The sequence below is a fragment of the Phragmites australis genome, chromosome 23, assembly GCF_958298935.1.
Source record: "Phragmites australis chromosome 23, lpPhrAust1.1, whole genome shotgun sequence".
Lineage (NCBI taxonomy): Eukaryota > Viridiplantae > Streptophyta > Magnoliopsida > Poales > Poaceae > Phragmites > Phragmites australis.
In genome coordinates this window covers 18,836,490-18,855,370 of record NC_084943.1, presented here as the reverse complement: position 1 = coordinate 18,855,370, position 18,881 = coordinate 18,836,490, and the positions used below count along the sequence as shown (strand labels likewise).

The 18,881-nt window shown below is 47.2% G+C and overlaps 3 protein-coding genes across 7 annotated transcripts; all 3 read right to left on the bottom strand.

The window, feature by feature from the left end:
* Positions 1 to 1,061: 1,061 nt before the first annotated feature.
* On the bottom strand, positions 1,062 to 6,773 carry LOC133906244 (polyprotein of EF-Ts, chloroplastic-like). 4 transcript variants are annotated; one of them, XM_062348090.1, is made up of 4 exons: positions 6,754 to 6,773; positions 3,640 to 5,491; positions 2,043 to 2,754; positions 1,062 to 1,877 (listed from the first exon to the last, which is right to left on the bottom strand). In XM_062348090.1, the coding sequence occupies exons 2-4, from the start codon at positions 5,429 to 5,431 to the stop codon at positions 1,271 to 1,273; spliced, it is 3,111 nt and encodes a 1,036-aa protein (XP_062204074.1). In that variant the 5' UTR covers positions 5,432 to 5,491; positions 6,754 to 6,773; the 3' UTR covers positions 1,062 to 1,270. The 4 variants fall into 4 exon arrangements, with proteins under 4 accessions (XP_062204074.1, XP_062204072.1, XP_062204071.1 ...); XM_062348088.1 differs by having other exon boundaries at positions 6,626 to 6,763; XM_062348087.1 differs by lacking the exon at positions 6,754 to 6,773 and adding an exon at positions 5,877 to 6,602.
* A 1,691-nt stretch (positions 6,774 to 8,464) lies between these two features.
* LOC133906665 (uncharacterized) lies at positions 8,465 to 13,198 on the bottom strand. 2 transcript variants are annotated; one of them, XM_062348631.1, is made up of 9 exons: positions 12,999 to 13,198; positions 12,820 to 12,885; positions 11,709 to 11,762; positions 11,172 to 11,225; positions 10,637 to 10,690; positions 10,471 to 10,542; positions 10,295 to 10,384; positions 10,075 to 10,131; positions 8,465 to 8,792 (listed from the first exon to the last, which is right to left on the bottom strand). In XM_062348631.1, the coding sequence occupies exons 1-9, from the start codon at positions 13,065 to 13,067 to the stop codon at positions 8,727 to 8,729; spliced, it is 582 nt and encodes a 193-aa protein (XP_062204615.1). In that variant the 5' UTR covers positions 13,068 to 13,198; the 3' UTR covers positions 8,465 to 8,726. The 2 variants fall into 2 exon arrangements, with proteins under 2 accessions (XP_062204615.1, XP_062204616.1); XM_062348632.1 differs by having other exon boundaries at positions 12,847 to 12,885.
* Positions 13,199 to 14,137: 939 nt separating this feature from the next.
* LOC133906759 (respiratory burst oxidase homolog protein B-like) lies at positions 14,138 to 18,640 on the bottom strand. The gene is made up of 10 exons (XM_062348758.1): positions 18,247 to 18,640; positions 17,548 to 18,057; positions 17,250 to 17,409; positions 16,962 to 17,010; positions 16,727 to 16,840; positions 16,192 to 16,623; positions 15,725 to 16,111; positions 15,521 to 15,619; positions 15,308 to 15,423; positions 14,138 to 15,212 (listed from the first exon to the last, which is right to left on the bottom strand). The coding sequence occupies exons 2-10, from the start codon at positions 18,029 to 18,031 to the stop codon at positions 14,420 to 14,422; spliced, it is 2,634 nt and encodes an 877-aa protein (XP_062204742.1). The 5' UTR covers positions 18,032 to 18,057; positions 18,247 to 18,640; the 3' UTR covers positions 14,138 to 14,419.
* Positions 18,641 to 18,881: the final 241 nt, after the last annotated feature.

Genomic DNA, 18,881 nt, shown 5'->3' with positions numbered 1-18,881 from the left:
GGTGATAGTCTTTTTAACGCAAATTTCAGACTTGTATGTTGGTAAAATTTCAGACTTGTATTGTGCTTTTGGTAAAATTCTATACTTATATGTTAGCACGTTATATTTGTGGTATTAAAAAAAGTTATATTAAGTTGGACCACCCTTAACCAAAATCCTAGATCCGCCACTGCCTCTACTCTCCTCCATCTCCTCATCTCCTCCCTCCCTCTCGGTTGGGTTGAAAGTAAATGAACGGCTAACATCATCAAGGTCGGCATAGCCGATTTAAATACCCAAACGGTCTTACCCACTATTTGAGCGATACCTTTTGGTGGGTCCGTCCGGCGTCCGGCGTCGCAACGAGAAAGATCTCGCATGTTTAGTGGGCAAAACTCTACGTCACTATATTTAATATTATCTTACCACCAAGGCTCACAAGGTCTTACCCGTTCATCGGGTGATACCTTATTCTCATCCAATGAATGAGCGATTATAGTCTATTATTATAATTTTTTAAGATGGACGTGTAATTTTACAATTTAATATATATATAAATAAAAAATCACCTTGGTGCTACACTGGGCCGAGCTGGGCATGGGCCAGCGGGACCTTCGAGTTGACGTGTGGGCGTAGCATTTATCAGTGTCCCGTGTCAAAATTCAGACTGTCACCTAGCTTTGAGCTGCACAAGACGCAGGAGAGCTCCCTTTTCTTTTTGCAGCATTATCTCTAAAAACGTTAGTTCACGTGTCACATCTTTCTCTACTTTCCTCTCATCTAATAAAAATTATTAAAATTTGAATATTTTATCAACTTTTATCATCCATTCCCATCTCTTCAGCGTCATGTTCCTGGCACCCCACCAGGCTCGAATCCGGTGTCCACCTATTTGTTAATAAGTGAACGCTAGAGCTCCTGGCATATTTAAAAAAAAAAGTTTCTAAGAATATGGCATTTCAAGCAATGCCTATGTTGCAATTTATATGGCCGTATTAGGACCATCCTCAGCATCAATAAAAAAAGTGTAGGATTGATGCCAATGGATTCAGCAAGAACTTATAAACAGACCACAGTCCACATAACAAGATATAAAATTTAATTTGCCGTAATGCTTTGATGGACATATTGACCTCTCTTGTCATCTACAAAGGAGTGCTAACAATAATGACAGGTGATACAAAATTACAGTGGAACTGAGTACAAACTAACAACAGCTATGCACCTTCTTGAATCAAAATGTGCCCAACTTCTCATGTCAGGGCTGTGACCGACATCACCTCCGTGCCAATCAGTTCTCGCCGAGGGTGTACCGGGCAAACCTCCGCACCTTAATGTTCTCCCCGAGGGAGGCGATCATCTCCTTCACGAGATCCTTCACTGTCTTGCTGTCGTCCTTGATGAAGGGCTGCTCCAGGAGGGCCATCACTCCGAGCCTCTTCGCTATCCGCCCTTCGACGATCTTCTCCCTGATGTTCTCAGGTTTGGACTGCAGGTCCTCCCTCTGCATCTCAATCTCCTTCTCCTGGCTGACAACACTCTCTGGGATGTCCTCCACTGAGACATAGTCAACCTGTGGGCATGCCACCACTTGCATCGCGAGGTCGTTCACCAGTTCCTTGAACTTCTCATTGCGAGCCACGAAGTCGGTCTCGGAGTTGACCTCAATCATGCATCCGATGCGGTTGTCGTGAATGTAGGAGCCAATCAGGCCTTCAGCTGCTATTCGAGAAGATTTCTTGTCTGCAGATGAGAGACCCTTCTTCCTGAGAAACTCTTGAGCCTTCTGAAGGTCACCACCGGTCTCAGCCAGCGCCTTCTTGCAGTCCATCATACCAGCACCGGTTTCATCTCGGAGTTGTTTTACCAATGCAGCTGAAACCGCCACAGCTGGCTTCCTGCAAAAATGTATGCCGAATATAAAAGCGGTGTTATCTCTAAAAAGCAAACAGAATCAACGTAGTTTTCAGTTAGAAATGCCTAAACACGCACTGATCCACATATTATGCACACACAAATAAACATTATCACACTCAAGCATGATGAGGCATGAGGGAGATTACTTCTCAGCAGTTTCTATTGTTTCAACAGGCTTGTCGTCGTTCGGAGGAGCAGATGGCGACGGCTTTGCTGCTGTCTGTGCTGCAACTTCAGCAGCAAAATCTTGGCTTTTCTTCTCCAACCCTTCACCGAGGTTGTACCGGACAAATCTTTTGACCTTCATGTTCTCTCCGATTGTGGCTATAGTTTGCTTGACCCATTCACTTATTGTGACCTTGTCATTCTTGATGAATGGTTGTTCAAACAATGCGAATTCTCCAAGCCTCTTCTTTACACGTCCTTCAACAATCTTAGACCGGATCTGTTCAGGCTTTGACAAGAGGTCCTCCCTCTGCATCTCCAGCTCTGTCTCCTTCTTCACAACCTCCACAGGGACGTCATCAATAGAGATGTACTGCACTTGAGGGCAAGCAGCAATTTGCATGGCAAGATCATCGACTAACTCTTTGAAGATGTCACCTCGGGATACAAAGTCGGTCTCACAATTCACTTCAATAAGGACCCCAATCCTGCTGTCATGTATGTAAGAACCTATTCTTCCATCAGCAGTCGCTCTGCCAGCCCTCTTGTCAGCAGCCGCCAGCCCCTTCTTCCGGAGGAATTCTTGTGCTTTCTCAATGTCACCCCCTGATTCTGCAAGAGCCTTTTTGCAGTCCATCATGCCTGCTCCAGTTGCCTCACGCAGTTGCTTGACAAGGGCAGGAGAAATAGTGGCTGCTCAAGTGCAAAAAAGACCATCAAAATCTTTCTTGTGCTGTCCTAGCAACAGTTTGGCAACGAATTGCAATATTCGGTGAACTTTTGCTTAGGAATGCAGTGTAGAGCATGTCCATAAAGAAGGAGAATGATGCAATTATATGAAATGAAAATTCGAATACAACAATTTTGTAGCATTGTTAATTTAAATCGCTTCATAAACAAGTTTGAGGACTATGTTCCAAAATTACATTGTAGAGTAAATGATAATTGATGGAAATAAACATTTGAACCAAGCAACTACTCATTTCAAGAAATGTAGTAATTGGCCAAGTTATAGGAGTTTATATGTCATCAGGAAGTCAGTCTTTCTTATTTTTAAACATTACTAGCAAGTAACGTATTTTTATTATAGAAAGTAATTTGTCGAGAGTATGCAGTTGACATGTCACAGAAAACGAAAATCAAAGCAAAATCGCAAATGTGGAGATGAATATGAAGTCCGGGAGGCTTCGGGTACTATGGATCCTCTGACTCCCGTGGAAAAAACGCTTGATCCTAAGAATAAAGTACTAGATGACGTGAAACTGAATTATTAATGATCTTCTACAGCCAATTAGGGGCAGAGCTTAAGGATTAGATAGGTGTTGAACCTTGGAGTAAACCAATGAGTGAAACAACAATGAAGAAAACAATAATTAACATGAGATGTCTGCACCAGTAATTGGCAAAAGCAGTTGCTTGAACAGTTTTCTTGCAATCTATTCGATCATCCCCTAGTCTAACTAGGCAGAGTTGCTTCTTCAAGAGGCTTTTGCAGACAAGGCGTGGCTTATCAGATTATTGCATGTCAAAGCCTTTAGGGGGTAAGGTCACTGACTTGCTGATAAAATTACTACCGACCTGTAGTGGTGCTTGCTTGTTCGACTCCAGCAGCAGCAGCCTCAGCACCAGTTTTCTCACTCGAGGCTGGTGCAGCCTCGGCGACAGCAGCTGGTTCTTTCTCCACACTGTCATTGGTTGCGTCATCCACTGACCCGCTACTTGCAGTTACAGGAACCTCTTCTACAGCTGAAGATTCTTCAAGATCAGCAGGTTTATCCTCAGTTTCTGGAACTGAAGAAACACTAGCGCTATCTGGGGCCCCATTGGAGGACAGTTCAACACCAATTGTGGGTGAGTTTTCAGATTCTACAGTTTGGTCACCAGCAGCGTCTGCCACAGAAGTAGAATCCTCAATTCCCTCCTGAGAAGAGGCCTCAGATACAGGGGCAGGAACATCAGTTGCTACTTCTGACACAGAGCTCAATGTTTCACCACTTTCCTCATCTGCCAGAGCAGCTTCCTCGACGCTAGAGGTGGCAGCTTCTATGGAAGAGCTACCCTCCTCTTTGCCTTCAGTTTCAGTTGCAGAAACTGAACTATCATCCTCAACTGATTCAGCCTTGCTTGTTTCGCTCTCCTTGTCCTGGCTTTGTTCACTGCCTACTTCATCATCAAGCACAGTGCCCACTGCTGCTCCAGCAGCTCCTTGTGCTTCTGGCACTTTTGTCCTTTCCCTCTGGTCCAAGAATGAAGAGATCTCCTTGTTCCTACGGAAAGCCAACTCAAACGCATTGGTCCCTCTGGACCAGTCCCGCTTAAGCTCCATGTTTAGAGTCTTCAAATCGTCTTCATCATCTTCCACCTCTTTCATCGTCAAAGTGACCTGACCTTGTGCCACATTCAATACTTTAACCCTTATCTGTTTACCAACTTCCATTGCAGATTGCCCAATAAGGGTAAACAATGCCACTGCTTCCTCTTCTCTGGGAAGGAAACCTTCACTCCCATCAGGCAGTGTCACAAATGTCCCTGATCTTGTTGTATTTTTCACGGTGCCATTCAGAGATTGCCCTTGTACAAACTTTGACTCGCCTGTTGCCTTGGATTCCTGCCTTTCCTTTGTTTGCCTTGGTGAGCTTCTGGTTGGAGTTGTGGCACTCCGCCCACCGCTTGCAGCCTTAGGTGTTTCATTTTTTGGCTTGACATAATCACCACCTTCCCGCATTGTCAGAGAGATGCGCCCTGTTTCCGTATTTGCCTCAAGCAATCTGACTGACACCTCTTGTCCAACAGTGAAGAGTGAAGATATATCTTTTACAAACCCATCACTTACTCGGGAGATGTGAACAAGGCCTTCCGTGAATGCTCCAATGTCAACAAAAACTCCAAATGGCTTGATAGACCTTACCTTCCCTGTAAAAGATGCACCAGGAACTAGATCCTCATCGTTCAGTGGAGGCATCTCACTCTTCCGTATGTTGCGTCCTAATTTAGGAGCGGAAGAAGCTTGGTCCGTGCTAGACTCAGCCTGCTCACTGGCTTCAGCAGTGACAGGTGCAGCCTCAGAGTTCTCATCGGAAGTTTCTCCTGTGGAAGATGGATTTTGGTCCTCAACTGTGACATCAGTCCCAACAGTTGCTGCTGATAAGGTTCTTGGCTTCTGGGCAGAGGACCAGCTTCTTCTTTTGTAAATACTGATCAAATGAAATGCTGTTTGTGGCTGCAGCAGTCTTCGAGATGATGGTGATACTATTCTTGAATACCTCGCTGAGCCATGGAATCTTCTTACTTGGATTTCCCGGGTGGCCCTGAAACTTCCAATGTGAAACAGGCTAATATTGCCGACAGAACAATGAATCACTTGCGTCATTTTGAATCAAGGGAATGAGGTATCCAGCAAATATATCAGAATCTTGATTCCTTCAGAACCCTGTGTAACAGAGTTTGCTCTTTAGACAAAAAGCAAGGAGATAGCTCTTAATACCAACGAATTAGATGAACAAAAAATAGTGTTGTAGGACATTGATAGCTATGCCATGCCAATTACAGCGATTGCTGAAAGGAAATACTAAACCAGAACTAAAAATTGCAGGGGTATATATTGAAAACTTTAAGCATAAGGCATCATTAGTCCATTGCAAAAGAGTAGCATATCAGGCAAAGCATGTTGAACCGTTCCCAAACAAGAAGGCTCTATTGGTCTATTTTCATGCTTGGATAGAACTAACTTATGTTTATCTGGGCAAGACAAGGCTGAAGTCAATCTACATCTCATCCCTAGAAACTTTCATAACACATCATTTGTAGTTTTGTACCTTGCAAGCAATAAATTAATCCTCACAGCTGAACAAAATATATTTCTGCTCCAAACACTGAACGACTTGGAAATCAAATGTCCGCGTTGTTGTAGAGTGAGGTTGCCGTATGGTTAACTTTGTACCCAAAAATCAACATTGAACCGACTCAACCATCACTACACTTCGAAATTTGACAGTCAGCGGCCTTAAATTTCTACATCAAATCGGCATTATTCAAAACAGAGCCTTCAAAAAAATGGAACCTTTTTTTTCTACGCTTGAAGCAACTACCGGCAACACGAACCAACTAATTCAGTGGAAAGGGAGCCACTGCTGCTGCTGCAGCAGAAGGGCACCAACACTCAGACACTACCGTAGAGACAGACACAGAGCCGCCGCGTAGCAGGCAATACCACTAAAGGCGCCGGTTGAAAGAGGCGACGGGAGCACACTGCACACCACCACCACATGGAACTATGGAAGGACGGACCGCGGGAGCGCTACCATCGCTAAGCTCGCCAAGAACCTAACACAGCACGACGCTGCAGCCAGAATTAGCAAGAAAAACGAAGCCATGACAACCGCCGCGCGCGCCTCCCTCCGGTACCAAGAACCCGGCCCGACACACGGCCACGCGCGCCAGCAGCCTACACAGCCTCTCACAGAGCGAGGAACGCGCCGCGCGCGAGAAACACGGCACGGGCCGCCGGCACAGGCGTATCCACAGACACACGCCCCCGCGAGCGCGGCAAGGAACTCGGCGTCACCTTTGTCATAGGACGCCGGCCCGGCGGCGGGGGTTGGTTGCGCAGCCCCGTCCTCGAGCGTCGCCGAGCGGGGGTGGGCCGGGGTGGAAGGAGGAGGGAGGGAGGGAGGGGCAGCGGGAGAGGATTACGATTAGCTCGGTGGATTATATAGCCTTATCTCGAAGCGGCTCAGGTCGGGAGGGAAGAAGAGCAAGGGAAGGGAGAGAGAGGGGGAAGCAGGGAGAGGCCATCAGGGCAGGAGGGAGGATGTGTGGTTCTTGGGTTGCGCCGCGACTCGTGTCCGAACTCCGAACGCCGCCGGCTCGGTGAAAATGGGAAGGGTGAAAGGAAGGGATACAATTTTTTTAGGATCTGATTTTTCACGAGATCCTCTCTCTATGTTTGACATGTGTTATGCATGTTACATACAAGAGCTAATGTACCTGACGTGTTGTGCAGTTGATGGAGGGAGAGAGAGTCTCGTAGGAGTCTATCCCCGTTGGGTCTTATAAAAATTTTCTCCGAAAGGAAGACCCCGGTTTATTGTTGTCTAGATAACAGCAGAATAGGGTTTTTGTTAGCCATGATTCGTCTTCCTACAAACTACGCTCTAGGGTCACGAAGAGAATCGTTTTCATATTGGCCTAGTGTCCAAAATGCATGGGTCTCTGCCTTTGGTTTTCCACCTCGCTACTTCATCACCACAAACTCCCTCTCTCCCCCTTTATGTTATTGTTCACCGCCACCCCTCTCTGTTTCTAAATATTGCTTCTTCAACCATCCCTAGTCACCTTGGACCGTTGGATCATATATGGATGGTCTGGATTTTATGCTACAGCGTACCATAAACAGTAAAATCGGAACAGTAAACTATAAGAAGTGATACAATACCGTTGCTACATTACTTTTGCTACGGTATTTGAAGTCGCGTTACTGTCCACCATCTCACATTTTATTGTTTATCTCTGACTTCACTGTAATGAGGTCAGAGGATTTCAATCCTATGGCGTCACCCTATTTGTCTTGGTATCAGTGTTGTCAATCCAGTACGAGTATTAGCATTAAATCATTGTACTGCTTAAGCTAAATAGCTGCAAATTCACCCAAAATTTTCCTTCCCCATGATGAATGCTAGAATTTATAGAAATCACACTAAGTGTTTTTATGTTTTTCTTGCAAAATCCGTAAGTAAGTCATGTATAAAAAAAAATCTGCAGACGGGTAGGTAACCCGATGGTAAAACCTCTAAGGTGGTAGTGAACCGACACGGGTTCGAGTCCCTGTCCCGCACACCCCTATTGAGGCATCCAACGAACGCCAGATAAAGGGTGACCCTGGTCTAAAAAAAATAAAAAATGTATAAAAAAAATCCCCTCATGACTTTGCATCCTCTTGTTCCTTAGAGGTTTTCACTAAGCAAGTTTAGGGCGCAAAATCTAGAGTATAAGTGTATAACATTTCATATCTCTACTAGGCTAGCGGTATGGTGCTCAAGCGGGCGACCAGTGGACCTAGCGTAGAATAGGGCTTAGGATTTAGGGTACGGATGGGTTTCGTCTCACTCCTCGCCTATAGAAATCGAGAGGAAGGCCGACATAATGGTGGACGATAGTAGGGCGTCATCGCCAGCGGGAGTCATTGGGGTGAGGCCGCGACGGGCCGCCAGCCGCTGGTGGTGGAAAGAGTGGCGCCGCCGCTGCCACAGCGGAACGACACAGGGCCAGCGAGAAGACGCACCTGGACTGGCAGCGCGTTTTCTCATGGATATGCCACACTCCGTTCCAAGTAGGCCATGGCTCCTGAACATCGAAATCGAGAGAACTAGTTCAAATGCAAAACGGATGCATTCAGGAGCGCAGATGCAAGCAACACCCGTCAATATTATGCAACCGGTTAAACAAATGTTACAACAATTCTGAAGGATGAACACTTGCGCAGTTGGGCCTCAGAAGTTGCAACAGCGTTCGGCAAGACTACACACTACGGGACAGAGCGTCAGAGCCATCACAAAGCATGGGCTCGTTTTCTTGTACAGAACCCTAACTCATCGCTGTTCTTGTAATTTCGACAGCGGAGCCATGAAAGAAGCGGGTCCAGTTACTTTGTTTCCCCCCGTGTTGATCTATTCATCGCTTGCGCTATCCTCCTTAGTAGCTTTGTCGTCCGTCCCAACTTCAGCAGTAGTTTCCTGCAACCATCGGAAATAAAATGGTCAAGCGGACTTCTAGGAAACAATTACCACTAAGAAACTCTAGTTCACTGCAGGGTACTGGAAATCAGAGCATTCAGAGTTCTATTCAAGCACTTGGTGCGTGCTTAATGGTTCAAAAGAACTGGGTATTCACCATTTGTTTGGAAGGTTGATCCAAAAGAGAGCAGCCCCCAAACCCAAGCACAGTTTACCAACAGGGAAGCAAAAGATGGCACGACTAACTCGTTCGCCTTCTCTTTTTTTCCTGGTTTAGTCTTAGACTACTACTGATCAGTCCCAGCATTCTAAAATAACATTTATTTTTGTGATACCAAATTTAGTCCCTGGATGACTGGATGGGTTTTTATTCAGATCAAAAGAGGACTGGGTCCTAGTATTGAATGTGATCTGGATGGCAGAATACATTTGGTACTTAGAATTTCTCACGGCATAGCCTCTAAACTAAAAGATAACATGGATCATGCTACATCCAGTATTACTGCGACACGCGTGTCCAGAAAATTTTCGGCAAGTCGACGCGTATCCGCGCATCAACTCGCATCTGACACGGTGCGAAGCGGATCGGACACGTCCGGCCGTGTCGAAGAAGAGGTGGCGGCAAGCGAAGATGGGCGGAGGCGGCTGGGGAGGGGAGGGGAGGCAGAGGCGGCAGCGGCAGCGGCAGCGACAAGGGCGGGGGAGGGCCAGAGGGGAGGCGACGAGGGAGAGGTGGTTGCTGCCTGCTGGGGTGAGGGAGGGCCGGAGGGGAGGCGGCATCTGGTGGGGAGGCGGCGGGGGAGAGGAGGCTGCTGCCTGCGGGTCAGGAGGCGGGGGCAGCTGGTGGGGAGGTGGGCTGGATGGGCTAGGGTTAGAAAGAAATGTAAGTTGAGCTAGGGTTAGAGTGGTTTTGTGATCTTGTTTGGTGGGCTAGTTCTTCTTTTCTTTTCATCTTATCTTTTCTCTATTTTTTTCATTTTTTAAATTAAAAATGATATATATTAGATGAATCCCCGAATCCTATTTTCTAGAGTTTGCTAAATCGGACACCCGCACCCGAGTCGGACACCGACACCCACACCCGTGTCCCAGTAACACTGGCTAAATCTAGTGAAACAAATATAAAATACCATGCTGTATTTCAGAATGTTGTCAACATTCTTAATTTTTCATGGAACTGGGAAGTATGCACCACACATCGTTTGAAATTCAAAATTTTGAAACAAGAGGAGCACTCATTGCTAGATTGTTCTAGTCATCCTTGTAATTGATAATTACTTACTGTCTTGACCTCCTTGGCATCTCTGCTTTCGTCAAGATTTTCAGAAGCAATGTCCAACTGAAAGAAGAAGAAAAATAATAACAGGTTAAGGCAACTTTTACAAAAAAAAAAATACATTTAAGTAAATGCAAATTATGCCATTAAAAAATATATTGTATGTTAGCAACTACCTAAGCCAGCCATTCTGTGAGCAGGTAAATTTAGCTATGAAGCTACTTACTTTCAAGTTCTCTAAGTTAGCTGACAGGCCCTCTTTCGTATTCTCCTCTCCACTTTCTTTGTTCCCATCATTTTCAGTAGCATCTTGAAGCTGAAATGAACAGATTTCAATATATAGCACAGAGGAAGTTCCCATACAACAGAAATTACAAAAACATGAATGCAGAAGGGAATTACCCCCAAATTCTTTAAGCTAAGTGACACATCTTCTTGCTGCTTCTTAAGGGTGGTCCTCAACTCCTGGAAGTCCTGGAATGGGAAAGGAGAAGAAAGATTTGTAAAAAGAATTAAATCTGGATATGAACACCAGAAGCTTTTTACAGAGTGCAGGAGTGATCCTTACTGAACGAAGCTGTTCTATTTCATTATTGAGTGCACTTTTGATATCAGAGAGTTCCTGCAAGACAGATAAATGGTAAATAAACAGCCATACAACAGGCAAGAATTGTGCTACAAAACTGGTGTTCAGCTGCTAGCTTAAGATCAGCATGACTTTGCTCAAGGTAGGTAATACTTTTAGCTTTACAAACACTGAACTGAATGAAATCATCAAGGTAGGAAATTGATCAGCGTAGGTATTAGTTCCTTCAGTCATCCCTACTAAAGGGGTCACACACAGCAGAAGGATGCATACACAACAGGCCTTTACTATCCTAAAAGATCTCTAGTAAAGTTTTCAGTTTTTATTTAATAATCAGCAAAAGAGACATTTACACAACCCAGTCATAAACGAAACAAAAAGGCAAGTTCTCACTGTAATTGTTAAAAGACAACTAATATTCTAAAGAGCAATTACAGATGCAATCATAATGCATATAATACAAGGGTTAGAATCAAATAAAGAAAATGGCATCATCACGAAGTGCAAAGAAACTCACAATTTTGTATTTCGTTACTTGGGTGTCTAAATTGCTTCTCCAATTCTGCAAATCCTGAAACACCACAAAACAAGATATTTTAGGTCGACAGTTTCGTTTGAGCACTCCACAAAATTCTAAGTGAAATAATGATAACAGTATGTTGAGCATGCTAACATTTGAAATAGAAAAAGGAAAGAAAAAGAAAAGAAATACATTGTCTCTACATTTGTAAGGAGTTTTCTAAAAAGGAAAGCATATGTCTCACGCAAATTTCCAAAAATTAGGCACTAGAAATGAACACCTCAACAATATAATATGTTTTCCTACTTCTAATGAAGCCAATCTCCTTGAGGCTGGTTCCAAATGGAATGAGCAAACTTGCAAATATATCAGAAGGTGTAAATATACTAACGAAAGAACTTATATACAAGGCACCTACAACTCATGCAGATTGAGATTGAACAAGTGATTCCCAAAAGCACATGATCCATGAGGTAATAAATTAAAACTCATCAAATAGAGTAAATCTAACATGTTAACAAAATTATAACACACCTCCTTGAGTCCTCGGAGTCTCCCTAAAAGCTCTGATTGCGATTCATTCAATTCCTGAAAACACAGAAGTTAGTTTTGTTTATTTTGGGGATCTAAAGATTACTCTGAAAGAATCTGCTCAAAATAACAAACTCAGAGCAGACACCTATTCTAGACAAATAAGTATGATCCACAAAGGACACACATGATAATGTATGTATAATATATAACTCGATAGCTACTTAGCAGACCAGCATGCAATACTGTGATCTAGTAGAGAGTTGACAATGCTCCTTCGTGCCTCTATTCAGAATATGAGCATTGAGCATCAGTGTCATCTTACTAAGGAAGCTCTGGGATAGTGGGTCAATGCATGAAACTCACATTGGTATGAGCTATGGAAAGTGGCACAAGTTCGAGCAATGCATAGGTTATCGAATGTTGCTCATAGACAGGAGAAGGTCTCATGTACAAACTCAAATTTCGTTGAGATTGGTCCTTGAACTGTAATTTTGTTATTTTTTGTACTTGGGATCTGGTGTTCTTGATCTATAATTTTGATACCATGTTCATGGTGTGACTTTAACAATGCGACTACATTGAAGTTTGCATGACAATGAGGCAGTTTTTGGAGGAAATCTCAGAACATTTTGCCTATTGGGATTTTGGGAAAGAGGGCATACACACATAACTAACTTACCAGCTGACCACAGTTCAACTACAGACGAATTTTTTCTTTAAAACAAAAAAGACCACATAACATTCCATTTCCCCTGTCACTAACATCCCAAGCATTTACAGCAATCACAGTTACTATCACGACAACAAGTGCATAGCTGCCTGACTGATTCTTGAAACATTAATGGCTACTTAGCACCGCGTCACACAGGCATTTAGTGGTTTTCCGATGGTTAGTGCTCATCAAGTCATCAGTGTCACACCAAACAAAATGAAACATCGCAAAGTATTTACACCGCAACGGCACACAACGAGCTTCCAAGTTCCAATAAACCCTAACGAATGCTTTATCAATCATAGTGCACATGTCAAGCTTGGCCGTACATAGCGAGCACACACACATACCACGAGATCCCAAGGGGAAAAAAAAGAGAGAGAGGGGGAAACAATAAACCCTAGGGCAGGACCGATGGATCCTCACCGAGATCTTCTCCCCCACGGGCAGCAACTCCTCCTTCCTCTGCAAAATCAAAACACAAACCAAAATCCCCACCAAAAAGAAAATGAATCAGAAACCGCTCGCTGGATCAGGGGAAACGAGACGCCGCGCTCGCGGATGGTGCTCGCGCTCACCGCCGGGGACGGGGAGTTCTCGGCCGCCGCGGCCGGAGGGAGCGGCGGGGACGCGTCGGAGTCCGACATCGGGAGGGGGCGGAGGACGCGGGCGCTAGGGTTAGGGTTTCGCGGGGAGCTGAGAGGAGGAGCGGGGCGTGGTGTGCGCGAGAGCGAGAGAGGACGAGAGATTTGAAATTGAAGGGGACGTGATGAGGACCGGTGATCGGTGGAAGATTTTATAAGATTTTGTAAGATTTTACTTATATTATTTATCTTATAATTTAATAATTAAGCTGAAAAGAAGAAAAATGGTAGACACATATCATCACATGATAGAATATTTTTCGTAAGATAAGGTCTTATAAAATTTGCCTCCAAGACTAAAGGAGCAATGACCGGAGCGATGATCTGGGCCATCCGATCTCAGACCTGTTTGATTCAGCTTTTTTTTCTACTCAGAAATAAAAAGTTAAACTAAATAATCTATTTATAAAAGTAACTTAAAAAATAAAATTAACAAAACTATCATTATTACTGGAAGGTAAAAACTGATCTGAAAAAGTTTTGTAGTTTCTGACGATATTATATATAGTATATATTTTATCCACATCAAAAGTTAGTTCAAAAACAATTTTTTTATAAACAGCTTTTCAACATTAGCTTTTGAAGAAAATCTCAACTCAACCAAATAGACCTGAGATCCACGACAATACGGTGTTCACTGTTTGGAATGCAAGATTTTCCAGGAACTTTCGGCGAATTTCTGCAGGAATTCGAAAAAAATCGCCGAGTTGCTCCAGAGACAAGAATTTCACATGAGATAATTTAGCTTCTCAAAACTCTGTCAAACATGGTGGCATACGGTTATTGCGCGTGTCGGAAAATTGTCGCTTTGGGACGAAGAAGCACGGATGCGAGCGAAAAATCCTCCCAAAAATGGAGTAGATGTGCGTAGGAAAATGGGAGAGGAGGGAGAATCGGCGGTCACCGTTAGCAACTCTAATCTTTTATAGTACTAGTATAGTAGCGAAACTACAAACAACATGTCAGCCGAGGTATTCTAGAAAACTCTAAAGATTGAATGCACGAAAAGATGTTCAGGAGAAAAGGTAAAAAAAAAAAAAAAGATATGGTTCAAAAAAAGTAAAAGAGAACAGTTCCGCGAGGCCAATGAAATATGTTTTCTATTTTGTACTGGGTGAGCAGCATAAATAAACAACCTAAAAGGTCACAAATGAGCAGTACTATATACCTATCCATTTAGAAATGAAAAAAAAATGTTTTTAATTACTACATATCTATATGTAGATTAACCTTTGTCCTACCCTAAAACACACTAGTAATCCAACTTACACATCATGTTTGTGTTTGTGCTACATTTTTCGTGTCGAGCTCATCGTCGCCATGGAAACACGCCGAAATCGCAGGGCGTGACCTCATCAGAAGTTCTCCTTGTGGAAGACGAACTTGGTGGTGGTCTTGCGCGAGAAGTCCTGCGACAGCCGCCGGAGCTCCGGCGTCAACTTCTGGTCGCCGCAGTAGAACACGCCGACGCGCTGGCCCTGGTGGTTGCACGCCACGCGCTTGAACACGTCCCGCCAGTTGGGGCGCGCGAAGTGGGTGCGCACGCGCGTGCCGGAGACGACGTCGACGCCGCTCTTGGCGTGGTGCAGCGCCTGCAGCATCACCAGCAGCGCCGACCGCGCGTCCCCTTCCTCGTACACGCTCGTGCAGTGGTTGTGCAGCTCCACCAGCTCGCCGCCCTCGTCCCGCTCCGCCACCTCGTTCATCACGCCGCGGAACCACTCGAAGGACCCTTCCTCGCGCGTGCACCAGTAGAAGTACACGCGCCGCGTCATGAACGCGCCGTCCCCCCTCGTCGGCGACGACGACGGCTCGTCAGAGATGTTGTTGAGGACGTCCTTGACGATGCTGATGAGCGGGGTGGCGCCGATGCCGAGGCCGATGAGGAGGAGCACGTCGTACTTGCGGTAGTCCTGCGCCGGCGCGCCGTAGGGCCCGTCGATCAGCAGCTTCGGGAGCTTGCTGGCGCTCTGCGGCGGCGCCATGGGCGACGTGAAGTCGGCCCTCAGGAGGCCGCTCTGCCCCACGGCCGGGGGGCGGCACACCTGCGAAAACAGGGCTCTGAAGCTGGTCGTCCAATCGCCGCGGCACCGGATGTGCATGCTCAGGTAGTCGTCGCCGGGCGCCGAGGTAATGGTGAAAGGGTGCCTGCCACAAATTCAACAACGATTTTATGAGCCATGGCGATCGCCGATACCGACACCGGCCGGCAATGATGGCGGCGCAAACGGAAGCCGGCTTACCACTCGAACGGCGAGACCTCGCCGCAGTTGACGTAGATGTACTGCCCGCTCTTGTACTTGAACCCGTGCGGCTTGCTCATGTGGATGGCGATGACGTTCCCGGGGTACACCGCAACCTGCACGATTTCAGATTTCATCCAAGAAATGTAGAATTCAGTATACCGACGTACCGAAATTGCACGGCGAAGAAGCTGTGATCGATGAGATGTGTACCTTCTCAATCCTCACGGTGGTGAGGCCATGGGACCTCAGAGCTCGGAGAAGGCGCTCGCCGGCGTACAGCAGGAGGGGGATGGCAAGGTACATCCATGTCTGAAATTTGCCAAGGAACATTCATGTGATCAGAAGAAAAAAAAAATCCGATTGCGCGTCGTCGGACCGGACTAGGATACTCGATCGGATAAGTTTTGGCCTCACCGTCTGCTTGTACCACGTCCGGTTGATGTAGAGGCACACGCCGTGGACGACGAAGGCGATGTACACGACGACGAACAGGTGGTGCGAGTACCAGAACATGTTGAACCCGCTGAGCCGCCGCAGCGGGTTGCCCTCGCTGAGCTTGCCGCGCCGGAACCACGGGTGCGCCAGCGTGTAGGCGATGACCATGAGCACCACCATGATGACGCCGGTGATCCCCTCGACGCCCTTGACGAACCACCAGTAGTTGGGCACCCTGCGCTGCCCGAAGTACTGCTTCATCGGCTCGTACGCCTCGTTGCTGGCGTGCAGCAGCCACGGGAAGTCGCACGTCAGGTGCGTCACCGCGTGCAGCAGGACGCCGACCGCCACACCCGCCGCGACAACCTACTCGATCAACCGCCGATGATCACCGGAGAGAATGTGTGAATGTGTGAAGCGAAAGGTGATGAGAAGCAAGAGCGTACCTTGTGAAAGTTGATGTTGTCGTTGAACGGTATGGCGGCGCCGAGCTTGGTCTTGGACCGGAGCCAGGTGATGGTGTTCCGGCACACCGGGAGGAGGATCACGGCCATGTTGAACTTGGTGGTCTCGGCGCCGCCCTTGGCGACGCAGACGCAGTACCCCATGACGTCGAACGTTGGGTTGCGCCGGTAGGCGAGGAACTTCCAGGTGAAGAGGCCGGCGTTGATGGCCAGCCACAGCGCCATGACCCAGATGCGCTTCCAGTTGTCCTCCATGAAGTACCACAGGCCCCTGGCGCAGCTGCGGAGCGGGTTCCATTCCGGCGTCGGCGCCAGCTTCTGGCTGATCAGCTGGCTGATGTTGGAGCTGTGGGTCACCGGCCTGCTCGGCGCCTGCGACGGTGGCTGCAGCAGCAGTGACTCCAGGTTTGCTATCTGTTTGGGAGGCCAATGTGAGATGAACAATGCTAGTGCAATGAACAATTGCCGACATCGTCGTGCCGGGTTGATGTGGAATTGAGGGGGCAAGAGTATGAACCTCGATGTAGCCGAGGTTGTCGGGATCGAGCTCCTCCATGATCAATGCGGTGTACTCGTCGACGCGCTCCAGGATCTTGGACAGCTTGTTCGCCGAGGCTGTCAGAGTGAGGACCTGGCAGTGCAGGAAATTCAGAAACATTCAGAGTTCAGGTTCTTCTTGGCAGAAGAAAGAAGGGACTAAAATCAAGCCAAACCATGTGGTCAAATGCTTTATTCCATTAATCAATACGTACCTCTTTGAGCTCCTCTTCGGTGATCTGACCATCTGCGTTTTTGTCAACCCTGCAACAAGTTCAGAGTACCAAGCAAAGTCAGACATCAACAGATTTCAACTTGCCGAGAAAACGTATCCAAGTCTGTCCCATACTAAAATTTAGAGATTACATTGCAAGGCTCAATGTAAAATTTAAGAAAAAAATCCGAGTCCGGATCGATACCGCCAACCAAACTTCGATTCTGGACGGTTTAATTTGAATGCACTTCGTACCAAATTGGGACTTGGAATTTAGTAGAACACATACATGTCAAAGAAGGTTTGAAGCTTGGCGTCAAAGCCTGGATCGGAGAGCTGCTCCCAGAACTCGCGGAACTGATCCTTGGTCAGCACCTGAGCTGTGATCCCTCTTCGCCGCGCAAGCGCGTCGAACGTCTGCGCCGCAAACTCCTCCGATCCAACCATTCCTGCAGCATTGGGTGCAGAGACGAATTTCAGAACAATAGTGCAGTAAATTTCAGAGCAAGTACAGTAGTAACTCTTCAGAAATTCAGATAGTTTTTGGACCAAATGGTTTCAGAGTTTGAGTGAAATGCAGGGCTCACCGATGCACTGGCCGAAGCGTGACCGGATGAGGAAGCCGTCGACGGCGAGCCGGTGGAACCGCTTCTCCACCACGGGCCAGCCCTGCGTCACGGCGGCTTGGTTCAGGAACTGGAGGCCCCTGAGCGCGCGCGCGGCGCCGGTCGTGCTCCTGTCCAGCCGGCGCCGGTCGCCGCGGAGCAGCGCGGACAGGGGCACGGCGCGCTTCGCCGACGTGACGCGCCGCAGCTCGGCCCGCGCGGCCTTCAGCTTCGACGACAGGCCCCCGGAGCCGGGCGGCGGGCGCTCCAGGAGCGCCACCTCCTGCAAGTCCCCGCCGCCGGCGACGTTCTTGACGCTCCGGACGGCGACGGCGTCGTCGTCCCCGACGTCGAGCGTGACCTCGACGTACTCGTTCTCGTCCTTGAACCGCGTGCTCCGCCGGCTCCCACTCCTGAGCGCCGGTGGCCCGGCTCCGCCGCCGTTCTCGGCCTGGCCCGACGACATGCCTACTACCTGGATCTGCTGCAAACCTGCAACGCACCGCCACGGCGAGAAACACCAGCACAGGTCAAGAACTCAAGATCAAGAAGCTCCATAGCGGCTACTTCAATTCCCACCACGCACGGAGCAGTACGTTCGTCAAAACAAGCTCAAATAATTCTACATGCAGACAAGTGAGACAGAAAGCAGAATGCGAGCGGTGCATGCAGCGCTCTCACCTTCACCTCCCTCTCCTCCCACCAAAGCTGCCAAGAAATCGAATGCTCTGAGCTCCACGAACACGACGGAAGGAGGAATGGAATGCCGCGAGTTTCTGAGTAACGCGCAGGATATATATATCGGCAGGGGACTCGAAGTGGTTAGTAGGCAATCACCAGCTCTTGGTTGGTGAGATTAAACTAATAACCAGCAGAATTTCTTTAACCGTTTAGAAAAGAATAGATTTCTCTAGGTGTCATTGTCTGCTAGTTCATGCTGGGTTGGGTGAGAAGCGAGCTCGAGTCAAGGCAGAGGATGGAGGCGGCAATACTGGGGGCGCCCCTAAGGTTTGAGCTGCAATCCGGCAGCTGGCCATGGAGGGCTTCAAAACCAGTGAAGGTGCTGCTGCCTGTTTCAGTGTTGGGGTGGTCTGTAGTACGTAGATTAGGTCCTTTTGGCACATGAGATACTCTTCTTCCTCCAATGTCCAAATGGTTTGAACTTTGAACCGTGTTGTATCCAGACGCGGTTACTCCAACTAACTACACGGGGTGATATTGTTACTAATTCTCAGTGTAACTCCATACGTTAGCGGCGACGTCACACGTACAGTTACATTAGAGGATCTCTCTCCTAGTATAGCAATACTTTTGTG